The sequence below is a fragment of the Trichomycterus rosablanca genome, chromosome 3 (genome assembly GCF_030014385.1).
Source record: "Trichomycterus rosablanca isolate fTriRos1 chromosome 3, fTriRos1.hap1, whole genome shotgun sequence".
Taxonomy (NCBI): Eukaryota; Metazoa; Chordata; class Actinopteri; order Siluriformes; family Trichomycteridae; genus Trichomycterus; species Trichomycterus rosablanca.
The window spans coordinates 1,668,345-1,686,187 of record NC_085990.1 but is presented as its reverse complement, the minus strand read 5'-3'; the positions used below and the strand labels follow the sequence as shown (position 1 = coordinate 1,686,187).

General features: G+C 39.2%; 1 protein-coding gene across 2 annotated transcripts in view; it reads right to left on the bottom strand.

The window, feature by feature from the left end:
- The window catches only part of LOC134310745 (CREB-regulated transcription coactivator 2), a 48,380-nt gene extending 37,130 nt beyond the window's left edge, over positions 1–11,250 (bottom strand). For both annotated transcript variants that reach the window (XM_062992385.1, XM_062992386.1), the window contains exons 1-3: positions 11,055–11,250; positions 6,044–6,145; positions 4,905–5,018 (exon numbers count right to left, since the gene is read on the bottom strand). In XM_062992385.1, the coding sequence (XP_062848455.1) occupies positions 4,905–5,018; positions 6,044–6,145; positions 11,055–11,228 (390 nt within the window). In that variant the 5' untranslated portion in view covers positions 11,229–11,250. The remainder of the gene's footprint in view (positions 1–4,904; positions 5,019–6,043; positions 6,146–11,054) is intronic.
- Positions 11,251–17,843: the final 6,593 nt, after the last annotated feature.

Sequence of the window (17,843 nt, the reverse complement as noted above, 5' to 3'; positions counted from 1 at the left end):
GCACTATGTAGTGAACATAATTATGTAATACACTATCTAGTGCACTATGTAGGCAACATAATTAATTATGTAATACACTATCTAGCGCACTATGTAGGGAACATAATTAATTATGTAATACACTATCTAGTGCACTATGTAGTGAACATAATTATGTAATACACTATCTAGTGCACTATGTAGGGAACATAATTAATTATGTAATACACTATCTAGTGCACTATGTAGGGAACATAATTAATTATGTAATACACTATCTAGTGCACTATGTAGGGAACATAATTAATTATGTAATACACTATCTAGTGCACTATGTAGGGAACATAATTAATTATGTAATACACTATCTAGTGCACTATGTAGGGAACATAATTAATTATGTAATACACTATCTAGTGCACTATGTACGGAACATAATTATTTATGTAATACACTATCTAGTGCAGTATGTAGGGAACATAATTAATTATGTAATACACTATCTAGTGCACTATGTAGGGAACATAATTAATTATGTAATACACTATCTAGTGCACTATGTAGGGAACATAATTAATTATGTAATACACTATCTAGTGCACTATGTAGGGAACATAATTATTTATGTAATACACTATCTAGTGCACTATGTAGGGAACATAATTAATTATGTTATACACTCTAGTGCACTATGTAGGGAACATAATTAATTATGTAATACACTATCTAGTGCACTATGTAGGGAACATAATTAATTATGTAATACACTATCTAGTGCACTATGTAGTGAACATAATTAATTATGTAATACACTCTCTAGTGCACTATGTAGGGAACATAATTAATTATGTAATACACTATCTAGTGCACTATGTAGGGAACATAATTATGTAATACACTATCTAGTGCACTATGTAGGGAACATAATTAATTATGTAATACACTATCTAGTGCACTGTGTAGGGAACATAATTAATTATGTAATACACTATCTAGTGCACTATGTAGGGAACATAATTAATTATGTAATACACTATCTAGTGCACTATGTAGTGAACATAATTAATTATGTAATACACTATCTAGTGCACTATGTAGGGAACATAATTAATTATGTAATACACTATCTAGTGCACTATGTAGGGAACATAATTAATTATGTAATACACTATCTAGTGCACTATGTAGGGAACATAATTAATTATGTAATACACTATCTAGTGCACTATGTAGGGAACATAATTAATTATGTAATACATTATCTAGCGCACTATGTAGGGAAAATAATTAATTATATAATACACAATCTAGTGCACTATGTAGGGAACATAATTAATTATGTAATACACTATCTAGTGCACTGTGTAGGGAACATAATTAATTATGTAATACACTATCTAGTGCACTATGTAGGGAACATAATTAATTATGTAATACACTATCTAGTGCACTGTGTAGGGAACATAATTAATTATGTAATACACTATCTAGTGCACTATGTAAGGAACATAATTAATTATGTAATACACTATCTAGTGCACTGTGTAGGGAACATAATTAATTATGTAATACACTATCTAGTGCACTATGTAGGGAACATAATTAATTATGTAATACACTATCTAGTGCACTATGTAGGGAACATAATTAATTATGTAATACACTATCTAGTGCACTATGTAGGGAACATAATTAATTATGTAATACACTATCTAGTGCACTATGTAGGGAACATAATTAATTATGTAATACACTATCTAGTGCACTGTGTAGGGAACATAATTAATTATGTAATACACTATCTAGTGCACTATGTAGGGAACATAATTATGTAATACACTATCTAGTGCACTATGTAGGGAACATAATTAATTATGTAATACACTACCTAGTGCACTATGTAGGGAACATAATTAATTATGTAATACACTATCTAGTGCACTATGTAGGGAACATAATTAATTATGTAATACACTATCTAGTGCACTGTGTAGGGAACATAATTAATTATGTAATACACTATCTAGTGCACTATGTAGGGAACATAATTAATTATGTAATACACTACCTAGTGCACTATGTAGGGAACATAATTAATTATGTAATACACTATCTAGTGCACTATGTAGGGAACATAATTAATTATGTAATACACTATCTAGTGCACTATGTAGTGAACATAATTAATTATGTAATACACTATCTAGTGCACTATGTAGGGAACATAATTAATTATGTAATACACTATCTAGTGCACTATGTAGGGAACATAATTAATTATGTAATACACTATCTAGTGCACTATGTAGGGAACATAATTATGTAATACACTATCTAGTGCACTGTGTAGGGAACATAATTAATTATGTAATACACTATCTAGTGCACTATGTAGGGAACATAATTAATTATGTAATACACTATCTAGTGCACTATGTAGGGAACATAATTAATTATGTAGTACACTATCTAGTGCACTGTGTAGGGAACATAATTAATTATGTAATACACAATCTAGTGCACTAGGTAGGGAACATAATTATTTATGTAATACACTATCTAGCGCACTATGTAGGGAACATAATTAATTATGTAATACACTATCTAGTGCACTAGGTAGGGAACATAATTAATTATGTAATACACTATCTAGTGCACTATGTAGGGAACATAATTAATTATGTAATACACTATCTAGTGCACTATGTAGGGAACATAATTAATTATGTAATACACAATCTAGTGCACTATGTAGGGAACATAATTAATTATGTAATACACTATCTAGTGCACTATGTAGGGAACATAATTAATTATGTAATACACTATCTAGCGCACTGTGTAGGGAAAATAATTAATTATGTAATACACAATCTAGTGCACTATGTAGGGAACATAATTAATTATGTAATACACTATCTAGTGCACTATGTAGGGAACATAATTAATTATGTAATACACTATCTAGTGCACTATGTAGGGAACATAATTAATTATGTAATACATTATCTAGCGCACTATGTAGGGAAAATAATTAATTATGTAATACACAATCTAGTGCACTATGTAGGGAACATAATTAATTATGTAATACACTATCTAGTGCACTATGTAGGGAACATAATTAATTATGTAATACACTATCTAGTGCACTATGTAGGGAACATAATTAATTATGTAATACACTATCTAGTGCACTATATAGGGAACATAATTAATTATGTAATACACTATCTAGTGCACTATGTAGGGAACATAATTAATTATGTAATACACTATCTAGTGCACTATGTAGGGAACATAATTAATTATGTAATACACTATCTAGTGCACTATGTAGGGAACATAATTAATTATGTAATACACTATCTAGTGCACTATGTAGGGAACATAATTAATTATGTAATACACTATCTAGTGCACTATGTAGTGAACATAATTAATTATGTAATACACTATCTAGTGCACTATGTAGGGAACATAATTAATTATGTAATACACTATCTAGTGCACTATGTAGGGAACATAATTAATTATGTAATACACTATCTAGTGCACTATGTAGGGAACATAATTATGTAATACACTATCTAGTGCACTGTGTAGGGAACATAATTAATTATGTAATACACTATCTAGTGCACTATGTAGGGAACATAATTAATTATGTAATACACTATCTAGTGCACTATGTAGGGAACATAATTAATTATGTAGTACACTATCTAGTGCACTGTGTAGGGAACATAATTAATTATGTAATACACAATCTAGTGCACTAGGTAGGGAACATAATTATTTATGTAATACACTATCTAGCGCACTATGTAGGGAACATAATTAATTATGTAATACACTATCTAGTGCACTAGGTAGGGAACATAATTAATTATGTAATACACTATCTAGTGCACTATGTAGGGAACATAATTAATTATGTAATACACTATCTAGTGCACTATGTAGGGAACATAATTAATTATGTAATACACAATCTAGTGCACTATGTAGGGAACATAATTAATTATGTAATACACTATCTAGTGCACTATGTAGGGAACATAATTAATTATGTAATACACTATCTAGCGCACTGTGTAGGGAAAATAATTAATTATGTAATACACAATCTAGTGCACTATGTAGGGAACATAATTAATTATGTAATACACTATCTAGTGCACTATGTAGGGAACATAATTAATTATGTAATACACTATCTAGTGCACTATGTAGGGAACATAATTAATTATGTAATACATTATCTAGCGCACTATGTAGGGAAAATAATTAATTATGTAATACACAATCTAGTGCACTATGTAGGGAACATAATTAATTATGTAATACACTATCTAGTGCACTATGTAGGGAACATAATTAATTATGTAATACACTATCTAGTGCACTATGTAGGGAACATAATTAATTATGTAATACACTATCTAGTGCACTATATAGGGAACATAATTAATTATATAATACACTATCTAGTGCACTATGTAGGGAACATAATTAATTATGTAATACACTATCTAGTGCACTATGTAGGGAACATAATTAATTATGTAATACACTATCTAGTGCACTATGTAGGGAACATAAATCCGTTATCTGATATACAATTGAGTGCACTATGTAGGGTCCGGGTCAAGGGGTACCTCCCTGAAATGAGTTTTTGCAACTTGGGATGTCCGCCAAACTGTTGCTGCAAAGTTAGAAGCATATCATTTCCTTTATATTGATTAAATTGATTTATTCCACCCGTTAGCAAACACACAGGGTCTGTGTGAAAACCTAGCTCTCTCTCTCTGCACAGACGCATTTCCCATCATCCTACACTCCTACTGAGGGGCCTTAATTCTGAGTGATGATCTGACTGAATGACGAGGGAGCGCCCGAAGGCTGAAGGTAAGTAAGGATACTTGTCTTCTGTACGGCCGGCTGGGGGAGGCGAAGCGCTGGTCTCGGAGGGCTCTCGCCACCAGCCCGTTGTGGCGCGTGGAACGACTGGAGTCCAGACCCGCGTGGAAGGGAACCTGGGGAAACACACATGATGCAAAAGAGTACAAACAAATGTAAACAAGCAACGCTACTCCAATATTTACTTTTATTTACAGTTTACGCTGCATTTCTTAACCTGGATGAAAGAGATCGTTGGTGCACTGATAATGAAATGCAGGGAACAACAACGTACATAAGCTTTCATTTATTTATTATATTCATGTATTGATTAATTAAATAATGTGACGACATATTTGGGCCACTTTTTTTACCATGTAAGTTCCGAATAAAGAGTTTAAAGTCAAAGAAGCACTTTGTAGTTCTACAATTACTGACTGTAGTCCGTCTGTTTCTCTGCATGCTTCGTTACCCCCTTTCATGCTGTTCTTCAGTGGTCAGGACCCCCACAGAGCAGGTATTATTTAGGTGGTGGATCATTCTCAGCACTGCAGTGACACTGACATGGTGGTGGTGTGTTAGTGTGTGTTGTGCTGGTATGAGTGGATCAGACACAGCAGCGCTGCTGGAGTTTTTAAACACCTCACTGTCACTGCTGGACTGAGAATAGTCCATCGACCGAAAATATCCAGCCAACAGCGCCCCGTGGGCAGCGTCCTGTGAGCACTGATGAAGGTCTAGAAGATGACCGACTCAAACAGCAGCAATAGATGAGCGATCGTCTCTGACTTTACATCTACAAGGTGGATCGACTAGGTAGGAGCGTCTGATAGAGTGGACAGTGAGTGGACACGGTGTTTAAAAACTCCAGCAGCGCTGCTGTGTCTGATCCACTCATACCAGCACAACACACACTAACACACCCCCACCATGTCAGTGTCACTGCAGTGCTGAGAATCATCCACCACCTAAATAATACCTGCTCTGTGGGGGTCCTGTGGGGGTCCTGAGTATTGAAGAACAGCATGAAAGGGGGTAACAAAGCATGCAGAGAAACAGATAGACTACAGTCAGTAATTGTAGAACTACAAATGGACAGTGAGTGTAGAAACAAGGAGGTGGTTTTAATGTTATGGCTGATCGGTGTAAGTGTGTGTGTTACCTGGAGGTCCGGGGCGTTCCTGCCGATCTGGTTGACGTTGGGTAAGGAGCCACCGTAGTACGGGCCCTGTATTCTCGCCAGCCGCACCTTCTGAGCCTGAAGCTGAAAAAAAAAAAAAAGAGAACGAGGAATCAAGACCGACCCGAAAAGTGTCGCCTGGCCTCGTTTACAACGTTATAGTACCCACACAGATTCACGGTATACATACAAGTACCTGCGTAATCACAACACACTACAACAACAGGGCCTGTGGGTACACGTGGAGATATAATATAAGAAGTATAATATAAATAATATAGGAGTATATACTGTATGGTATAAATTATAAAGTGGACAACAGTCCAGGGTGAACACACACACTCGTCCGCTCTGTAATCGAGTGCATTTATCTGCAGTGAGCCGTACCGAGTGGCGTCGTGCCAGCGTTCCTCCTCTGCCTCACTGATGTAACCCGCTCCCAAAACGACAATCGCGCTTTTGTTTGGGGGGCGCGGCGACCCACGGCGACTCGCATTCCATCGTTCAAGGGTTTGAACCGGTGCAGAAATGACACTCGGGGTATCGTTTCGGGCTGCGGCCAGAACAAACGAGGAGGAAACGCACCGAGCGGCATCGACGAGCGAGAGCGCCGGACAGATCGGTGTTTCATCAACACTATAGTGCTCTTTTCTGTGTGGAGTTTGCATGTTCTCCCCGTGTCTGTGTGGGTCTGCGTGGGTATGAGTGGATCAGAGTTTTTAAACACCTCACTGTCACTGCTGGACTGAGAATCGCCCACCAACCAAAAACATCCAGCCGACAGCGCCCCGTGGGCAGCGACCAGTGACCACTGATGAAGGTCTACCTTTACATTTAGCAGACGCCTTTATCCAAAGCGACTTACAGTACAGTTACAGTATACAGTCTGAGCAATTGAGGGTTAAGGGCCTTGCTCAAGGGCCCAACAGCAGCAACCTGGCAGTGGTTGGGCTTGAACCAGCGACCTTCTGGTTACTAGTCCAGTATCTTAACCACTAGGCTATGGTTTGCCCTAGGTCTAGAAGATGACCGACTCAAACAGCAGCAATAGATGAGCGATCGTCTCTGACTTTACATCTACAAGGTGGACCGACTAGGTAGGAGTGTCTAATAGAGTGGACAGCGAGTGGACACGGTGTTTAAAAACTCCAGCAGCGCTGCTGTGTCTGATCCACTCATACCAGCACAACACACACTAACACACCACCACCATGTCAGTAATTGTAGAACGACAAAGTGCTTCTATATGGTAAGTGGAGCTGATAAAATGGACAGTGAGTGTAGAAACAGGGAGGTGGTTTTAATGTTATGCCTGGATTTAGTGGATTTATAACAAAGCTCTGGTACAGGCAGTGTTAGGAAGTGTTTCTGCACAGTATCTTGGCCAGCACGACCAACATGGATTGATTTTATCTCCCCCTGAAAACAGAAGCGGCTCTGTGTCTCAAACATGCTGCGTCCGCTTTCATCTGCTCCTACTGCGTATAACAAACCCACCTCCACATGTTCTAATATAGCATTCATCTAATAAATATCACTTCTTTATTTGTTAGATATACAGATACACGTGTGCAGTACAGCTTGTTCGAATCGTACGGCACCCCTGAAGTTAAGCGGGTTAAGGGCCTTGCTCAAGGGCCCAACAGAGGCTGCCTGGCAGAGCCGGGATTGGAACTCTAGGCTACCCCTGTACCCACACACCGGGCGCTTTCATATACGTTCTAAATCGCTCCTGAGAAAGAATAAACCCCCTCAGTTCTAAACGAATTCAACTTGGACCGCACGCCAGGCCTGGCCTCACTGACTCTACTGGCCAAACGGGCACGAATCCCCACAGACACTTTCCAAAGTCTTGTAGACACTAGCTCTAGACTGCCGGAGTTGTGCCGAAATATGAATCAGCAAAAATCAGACGCTCCTTTACACACGACGTTTTTGTACGCCTACCGTGCTTTGTGTTATCATCGGAGCATGGAAAAGTCTTTAAATGGGCACAAATTCCCACAGGACACACTCCACACACTCATGGAACGGCTTCCCAGAGACGTGGATGATATTAAAGCTACAGAGGTAAGAAGAAGCAACGCAATATAAATGCAGATAGGTTTAGAATGGGATGTTTAACAAGCTCACTATTAGGTTTATCCATATAGATAGATAGATAGATAGATAGATAGATAGATAGATAGATAGATAGATAGATAGATAGATAGATAGATAGATAGATAGATAGATAGATAGACAGGCAGATAGACAGACAGATAGACAGATAGATAAATGGATGGATATATAGACAGACAGACAGACAGACAGACAGATAGATAAACGGACAGACAGATGGGTGATTAGATAGATAGATAGATAGATAGATAGATAGATAGATAGATAGATAGATAGATAGATAGATAGATAGACAGATAGATAGATAGATAGATAGATAGATAGATAGATAGACAGCTGGACAGACAGACAGATAGATAAACGGACAGACAGATGGGTGAATAGATAGATAGATAGATAGATAGATAGATAGATAGATAGATAGATAGATAGATAGACAGATAGATAGATAGATAGATAGACAGATAGATAGATAGATAGATAGATAGATAGATAGATAGATAGATAGATAGACAGACAGACAGACAGACAGACAGATAGATAAACGGACAGACAGATGGGTGATTAGATAGATAGATAGATAGATAGATAGATAGATAGATAGATAGATAGATAGATAGACAGATAGATAGATAGATAGATAGATAGATAGATAGACAGCTGGACAGACAGACAGATAGATAAACGGACAGACAGATGGGTGAATAGATAGATAGATAGATAGATAGATAGATAGATAGATAGATAGATAGATAGATAGATAGATAGACAGCTGGACAGACAGACAGATAGATAAACGGACAGACAGATGGGTGAATAGATAGATAGATAGATAGATAGATAGATAGATAGATAGATAGATAGATAGATAGATAGATAGATAGATAGACAGCTGGACAGACAGACAGATAGATAAACGGACAGACAGATGGGTGAATAGATAGATAGATAGATAGATAGATAGATAGATAGATAGATAGATAGATAGATAGATAGATAAATAGATAGATAGATAGATAGACAGCTGGACAGACAGACAGCTAGACAGACAGGTAGACAGACAGATAGACAGACAGATAGATGAACGGACGGATGAAGAGATAGACAGACAGACAGACAGATAGACAAATAGACGGATAGATAGACAGACAGACGGATGAATAGATAGATGGATGGGTGAATAGATAGACAGACAGACAGACAGACAGACAGACGGATAGATAGACAGACAGCTAAACAGACAGATAGACAGACAGACGGATAGACAGACAGACAGACAGACGGATGAATAGATAGATGGATGGGTGAATAGATAGACAGACAGACAGATAGATAAACAGACAGACAGATAGACAGACGGGTGGATGGATAGATAGTCAGACAGACAGACAGATAGATAGACAGTCAGACAGATAGATTAGACAGACAGGTAAATAGACAGGTAGATGCATAGATAAACGGACAGATGGATGGGTGAACAGATAGATACACAGCTGGACAGATAGATAGATAGACAGATAGACAGGTAGACAGGTAGACAGGTAGACAGACAGACAGGTAGATAGATGAACGGACGGATGAATAGATAGTAGATAGATAGACAAATATACGGATAGATAGACAGACATACAGCTGGACAGGCAGACAGCTAAACAGATAGATAGACAGATAGATAAACAGACAGACAGACAGATGAATAAATAGATGGATGGGTGAATGGACAGACAGACAGACAGTCAAATAGATACTTTATCATTATTGAAGGAATTATTTGAGTATAGTGTACATGTAGAATATTTAAGTGTATAGTTGGAATATTTATGTTCACACATATTTTAGCACTTTTTACACGAACTTCTCCTGATTCTTTCTTATTTGTATTCAGTGTTATTGATTATTAGTTATTGATTATTAGTTATAGACTGTATTTACTGTGTACCGGTCCGGCTTGGTCGATAGCTTACATGTCAAGTCATGAAACAAACCCATGTATTTGTAAACAAACGTGTAACGAAACAAAGTGATTCTGACTGTGATTTGTTTTCATTATTTATTTAAAATAATTCTTAGTTTAAACGCCCTGACAATAATAAATAAATAAATTCTGGCTTGATCTAAAAAAGCATTAACGTTTACGTTAGACTGCTTAGCTAGGCAGGTAGTTCGCGATTTGAGACACAGCCCATGTAGTCAATGTAGCTGTAGTGCAAAACACTAAAACTGGATGCGAAAACGTTCCAAAAAACTAAATCATGATAAAAAAAAAAAAAGTACTAATATTTGAACTAAATACTCTGAAAAGTAGCACAGCTACGGAGCTAACTGCTTGTTAGCCGACAAGCTAGCGTTGGTTTGTTTCCTGCTTCAAGACGTTCGTTAGCGAGTTTCTAGCTCGTCAGCTTATTTTATTTTAGTTTATTTGTTATTAAAGTTGAAGCTTTTTCTTTCTTCTTTCAGATATTATAACCGCGTTTGCTTAAACCACGAGCTATCGATCGAGAAATCACGGCTGCGTCTCAAACCGCAAACTGCCTAGTACAGAGTGCACCAAAGTAATACCGAGAAGATTCGTCTTGCGCTAACTAGGCTCCCTGTGCAGTGCGCTAGTGTGCGGTTTGGAACACAGCCCTTGTTTGAGCTAGCCTGCCAAACTTACCTAGCCACATCACAACATTCTAGCAGCAGGAGTTAGTACGGCGTTTACGAGCGAGTTTCTTCTCATAACTCGGGAAAAAAGGCTGATTTTGACCTAATTTTAAGAACAACAACATTCTAAGCAACAAACGATTAAGTAAGAATAAGAAAAACAATCACGGCTGGGAGAGTGACAGGCCTCGGCAGAGACACAGATCCGTTTCCCGTCCTGGCTTACCCGAGTCGAGGTGATGTCCATCATGACCTCCTGAAAGGCGGCTGTCTCCTCGGCTTGTCGCTGTGTGTGTAACGCGATCTTCTCGCTAAACTTTCGGGGGTTGGCGATCCCGGATCCTGGAGCGCCACCGGCTCCAGGTCCGGGTCCGCAAGCTCCAGCACCCACGGCGGACATCTTCTACCAGCCGCTGCCTTCAGTGCACATCCAGCCCGAGAGAGCAGCCTACTGCTAGTGAGGAGTCGTTTACTAGGGAATCGGTTCTTTAACTCGACTCTTTTGATCACACGTTGGGAGCCGACTCCCTGTACGAAGTGTTTTAGACTAGTTTCAAGTTGATTTGTAATTTGCACAAATGTTAGCAGCAATTATAAGTTAAAATTTGAGTTGGGAGGCGTGGGAACTCACTACAAATACAATGATAAAATGGGGGATAGGATTCAAAAATTTTTTATAAATTAATAAAAGTTTTAAATTGCACAACGTACGTAACTGCACCTTTAGGCTTCCCCCTTTCTTTTAGTTTGAGTTCTTATTTTTTATATTATTATAGTTTATTTTCTTTATGTATATTTTATATTTTCAGATTTTATATCTGACTTGTATTTACATTTCTGTCTCAATTCTTTTGATTCTTTCATTTACCTCATTGTAATGTCATTGTGTGATGTTTGTAATAATTGTAATTGCTGCTGCGACACCACGATAAATAAAGTAATCAATCATTCAATCAATCAGGTAGGGGTAGCATGAAATAAGTTCGATCCCCAGGTGGGGTGGTCCGGGTCCTTTCTGTGTGGAGTTTGCATGTTCTCCCCGTGTGTGCGTGGATTTCCTCCCACAGTCCAAAGATGTACAGTACAAGTGAGGTGAACTGGAGATACTAAATTGTCCATGACTGTGTCTGACATTAAATTTGAACTGATGAATCTTGTGTAAGCACTAACTACCTGCCAGAGGAAACCCACACTGGAATCAAACCCAGGACCTTCTATCTATCTATCTATCTATCTATCTATCTATCTATCTATCTATCTATCTATCTATCTATCTATCTATCTATCTATCTATCTATCTATCTATCTATCTATCTATCTATCTATCTATCTATCTATCTATCTATCTATCTATCCATCCATCTATCTATCTATCTGTGAAGCTTACCTTTCTTGTACAGTCATATACATGCATCCTCCGAGTATATATATATATATATATATATATATATATATATATATATATATATATATATATATATATATAAATACGATTCTGTATGGTTTATGTTAGCTGTGACCAAAAAGAAAGTATTGTGTTGACACGCCCTTCATCACTAAGTCATAGCCACGACTTTATGAGATCATCCCCACGCCTTACTAAGTGGTGGCCACGCAACAGGATCTTGCCTCCATGCCCTACTAAGATGTGGTCATACGTTGGGATCTAGTCTCCATGCCCAAGTCATGACCACACATTCAGATCTTGTCCCTACGCCTTACTAAGTCGTGGCCACGCATTAAGATCTCATTTCCATGTCTAAGTCTTGGCCACACATTAGGATCTAGTCCCCACACACTACTAAGATGTGGCCAGATGTTAGGATCTAGTCCCCACGTCCTACTAAGTCGTAGACACACATTAGGATCTCATCCCCAGGCCTTACTAAGATGTGGCCACGCAATAGGATCTTATCCCTACCCCTTACTAATATATGTGGCCATACATAAGGATCTTATCCCTACCCCTTACTAATATATGTGGCCATACATAAGGATCTTATCCCTACCCCTTACTAATATATGTGGCCATACATAAGGATCTTATCCCTACCCCTTACTAATATATGTGGCCATACATTAGGATCTTATCCCTACCCCTTACTAATATATGTGGCCATACATTAGGATCTTATCCCTACCCCTTACTAATATATGTGGCCATACATAAGGATCTTATCCCTACCCCTTACTAATATATGTGGCCATACATTAGGATCTTATCCCTACCCCTTACTAAGCCGTGGCCACACATTAAAATCTTGTCTCTACAACTTTACTAAGTCATAGCCACGCATTAGGATCTCATCTTTACCCCTTATTAAGATGTGGCCATACATTAGGATCTCGTCCCCACGTCCTAGCCACACATTTAAGTCCCTTACTTATTAGGATCTCATTCCCACGCCTTACTTAAATGTGGCCACACTTTAGGATCTCATGCCCAACCCTTGGCCATGAACTGCACATTGGAGGGGCCCACATCTACCTGGAGAAAGGGTGTTGCTGCCCTACGTTACTTAAAGGTAGTGAGAGGAATTTGTTTATTCATATTTGTTCACATCACTACATTAGTGGGTATTTTGGGCAAATCTGAATACTGGGAGGGGACGTGTTCCCCACTATATGTTGTGATCATGGTCTTGTATGTCAATATTATATTTGTATGTGTACAAAGTGTCGTTTTTGAGTCGACTCCTACTGCCTGGTAGATGAGTCATTTAATCATTAAAAGAACCGGAATGCTCAGCACTGGCGTCCACAGACGGTGCAGAATGAGGTAGAGCCAGCTACAGACGCAATAGACACTGACTGCTTACTGAGATGCTGAAAAATACTCCACATAGTTCTTACCCCAGGCTGCGTGTGAATAACGCAGTACAATGTAGGGAGTGCTACATTCATACGTAACTGCCACTTACATTTTCCACCAACATGATAGTGTGTGTGTGTGTGACTGGTGTAATCATGTACTGTAGTTTACACGCAGACTAGTAAGATCCACACTACACAGACACATGTGTGTTTACACCTGACCACCCTGACCAATTTAATGGCCAAGTACCAAGTGTACAAGGAATTTCTCTTGGTGCAGGTGGCAACATACTCAAGATCCAATAAAATAGTATACTTTACTAAAGGTATACTTCATACACTGATCAGCCATAACATTAAAACCACTTTCTTGTCCATTTTATCAGCTCCACTTACCATATACAGTGGGGTCAAAAAGTATTTAGTCAGCCACTGATTGTGCAGGTTCTCCTACTTAGAAAGATGAGAGAGGTCTGTAATTTTCATCATAGCTACACTTCAACTATGAGAGACAAAATGAGGGGAAAAAAATCCAGGAAATCACATTGTAGGATTTTTAAAGAATGTATTCGTAAATTATGGTGGAAAATAAGTATTTAGTCAATAACAAACAAGCAAGATTTCTGGCTCTCACAGACCTGTAACTTCTTCTTTAAGCAGCTCTTCTGTCCTCCACTCGTTACCTGTATTAATGGCACCTGTTTGACCTCGTTATCTGTATAAAAGACACCTGTCCACAGCCTCAAACCGTCAGACTCCAAACTCAACCATGGCCAAGACCAAAGAGCTGTCGAAGGACACCAGGAAGAAAATTGTAGACCTGCACCAGGCTGGGAAGAGTGAATCTACAATAGGCAAGCAGGTTGGTGTGAATAAATTAACTGTAGGAGCAATTGTAAGAAAATGGAAGACATTCAAGACGATTGAAAATCTCCCTCGATCTGGGGCCCCACGCAAGATCTCATCCCGTGGGGTCAAAATGATCATGAGAACGGTGAGCAAAAATCCCAGAACTACACGGAGGGACCTGATGAATGACCTACAGAGAGCTGGGACCAAAGTAACAAAGGCTACCATCAGTAACACACTACGCCGAGAGGGACTCAAATCCTGCAGTGCCAGGCGTGTCCCCCTGCTTAAGCCAGTACATGTCCAGGCCCGTCTGAAGTTTGCCAGAGAGCATATGGATGATCCAGAAAAGGATTGGGAGAATATCATGTGGTCAGATGAAACCAAAATGGAACTTTTTGGTAAAAACTCAACTCGTCGTGTTTGGAGGAAGAAGAATGCTGAGTTACACCATACCTACTGTGAAGCATGGGGGTGGAAACATCATGCCTGGGGCTGTTTTTCTGCAGAGGGGACAGGACGACTGATCCGTGTTAAGGGAAGAATGAACGGGGACATGTATCGTGAGATTTTAAGCCAAAACCTCCTTCCATCAGTGAGAGCATTGAAGATGGAACGTGGCTGGGTCTTCCAGCATGACAATGATCCCAAACACACCGCTCGGGCAACGAAGGAGTGGCTCCGTAAAAAGCATTTCAAGGTCCTGGAGTGGCCTAGCCAGTCTCCAGACCTCAACCCCATAGAAAATTTGTGGAGGGAGTTGAAAGTCCGTGTTGCCCAGCGACAGCCCCAAAACATCACTGCTCTAGAGGAGATCTGCATGGAGGAATGGGCCAAAATAGCAGCTACAGTGTGTGCAAACCTGGTGAAGACTTACAGGAGACATTTCACCTCTGTCATTGCCAACAAAGGTTATTTTACAAAGTATTGAGTTGAACTTTTGTTATTGACCAAATACTTATTTTCCACCATAATTTACAAATAAATTCTTTAAAAATCCTACAATGTGATTTCCTGGATTTTTTTTGTCATTTTGTCTCTCATAGTTGAAGTGTAGCTATGATGAAAATTACAGACCTCTCTCATCTTTCTAAGTAGGAGAACTTGCACAATCAGTGGCTGACTAAATACTTTTTGGCCCCACTGTAGAAGCACTTTGTAGTTCTACAATTACTGACTGTAGTCCATCTGTTTCTCTGCATGCTTTGTTACCCCCTTTCACCCTGTTCTTCAATGGTCAGGACCCCCACAGGACCACCACAGAGCAGGTATTATTTAGGTGGTGGATGATTCTCAGCACTGCAGTGACACTGACATGGTGGTGGTGTGTTAGTGTGTGTTGTGCTGGTATGAGTGGATCAGACACAGCATTGCTGCTGGAGTTTTTAAACACTGTGTCCACTAACTGTCCACTCTATTAGACACTCCTACCTAGTCGGTCCACCTTGTAGATGTAAAGTCAGAGACGATCGCTCATCTATCGCTGCTGTTTGGATGCTGCCCACGGGGCGCTATTGGCTGGATATTTTTGGTTGGTGGACGATTCTCAGTCCAGCAGTGACAGTGAGGTGTTTAAAAACTCCAGCAGCGCTGCTGTGTCTGATCCACTCATACCAGCACAACACACACTAACACACCACCACCATGTCAGTGTCACTGCAGTGCTGAGAATCATCCACCACCTAAATAATACCTGCTCTGTGGTGGTCCTGTGGGGGTCCTGACCATTGAAGAACAGCATGAAAGGGGGTAACAAAGCATGCAGACAAACAGATAGACTACAGTCAGTAATTGTAGAACTACAAAGTGCTTCTATATGGTAAGTGGAGCTGATAAAATGGACAGTGAATGTACTGTAGAAACAAGGAGGTGGTTTTAATGTTATGGCTGATCAGTGGATGTACTTCAGTGAGTTAAGGTGCATATAGATTATGGCATGGTAAATACAGTGGATTCATGGGTGTTAGAAGAGAAAGAGATTATATAGAGGAGATAATATGTGTACGTGAGAATGTGAGCCAAGCTATGTTGCCGGGATCAGGTTAGGGGTGTTGGGCTTGCTTACCATTTTAAAACTATGTGCAGCAGTAAAGCAGAGGGGTGTGAGAATGGTCCTTGTTTAAGAGAATGATGAACTGGGGAAGGACGCTGTGGAGGTGGCGGTTAGTCCGAGTCTTTAAGGAGTGACCAGGGTGTGAGTGGTAAGTCATAATCTTCCCAGTCCTCAATCTCATCCTAGAGGAGTAAAGATCTTTGAAGGTGGTCAGCTGGAGCTTATGCTTGGTGTGCAGGATGTCCAACAAACTCAGGGTCAACCGTCCACATACTTTTGGTCGTATAGAATAACTTAAATATAATTTACTGTTTAAGAATCACTGCATGAATGTAAAGCTAACATGGTAATAGATGTAGTTAAAAGTGTAATGGTGTAATCCTACTCAATTAATGTAATTAAAATGTAAAGAACTGTACACACACAGGGCGGCACGGTGGGTAGCACTGTCGCCTCACAGCAAGAAGGTCCTGGGTTCGATCCCCAGGTCGGGCGGTCCCGGTCCTTTCTGTGTGGAGTTTGCATGTTCTCCCCGTGTCAGTGTGGGTTTCCTCCAGGCGCTCCGGTTTCCTCCCACAGTCCAAAGACGTGCAAGTGAGGTGAATTGAAGATACAAAGTTGTCCATGACTGTGTTCGATATAATCTTGTGAACTGATGAATCTTGTGTAATGGGTGACTGCTGTTCCTGTCATGAATGTAACCAAAAGGTAAAACATGACGTTAAAATCCTAATAAACAAACAAACTGTACACACACACACACACACACACACACACACATAAACACACACAAAACCCAAACAAAAGACAGAATATGGATTTTATTATTGTACACCTTTGCATTAGGTTGATATTACAATAAACAAAACACTGGGACAACACACAGTATTCCAGGGTAGCTTTATTTGAATTTTTAAAACGCCCACAAGTATAGAATTGTGTAATAAATTGAAATCTCAAGTAATTTATTTTAATTTGAATGAAAATGCGTCCTAATATCTAATTTATGATTCAATATTTATGCTCATGAAGCACAACACGTTTTTTTCGTTAATACAAGCTGTGTACATGAGACGCAATTCCAGCAGGTGTCGCCAAAACACCAAAACACCACCTGAATAAAACGCACGGCTCTTAGGAAGTGGGTGCCGGAACAGCAACATGGGTCCTTTTCAGCAGTTTTGCACGTTCTCCTTAATTCCTATCACCTTCCAAAACATGCAGAAGGTGGACTGGCTATTTGAACTCGCCCTGGAGTCAAAGTAATCAAAATGGTGAATGCGTGGTGTTCATGCGATG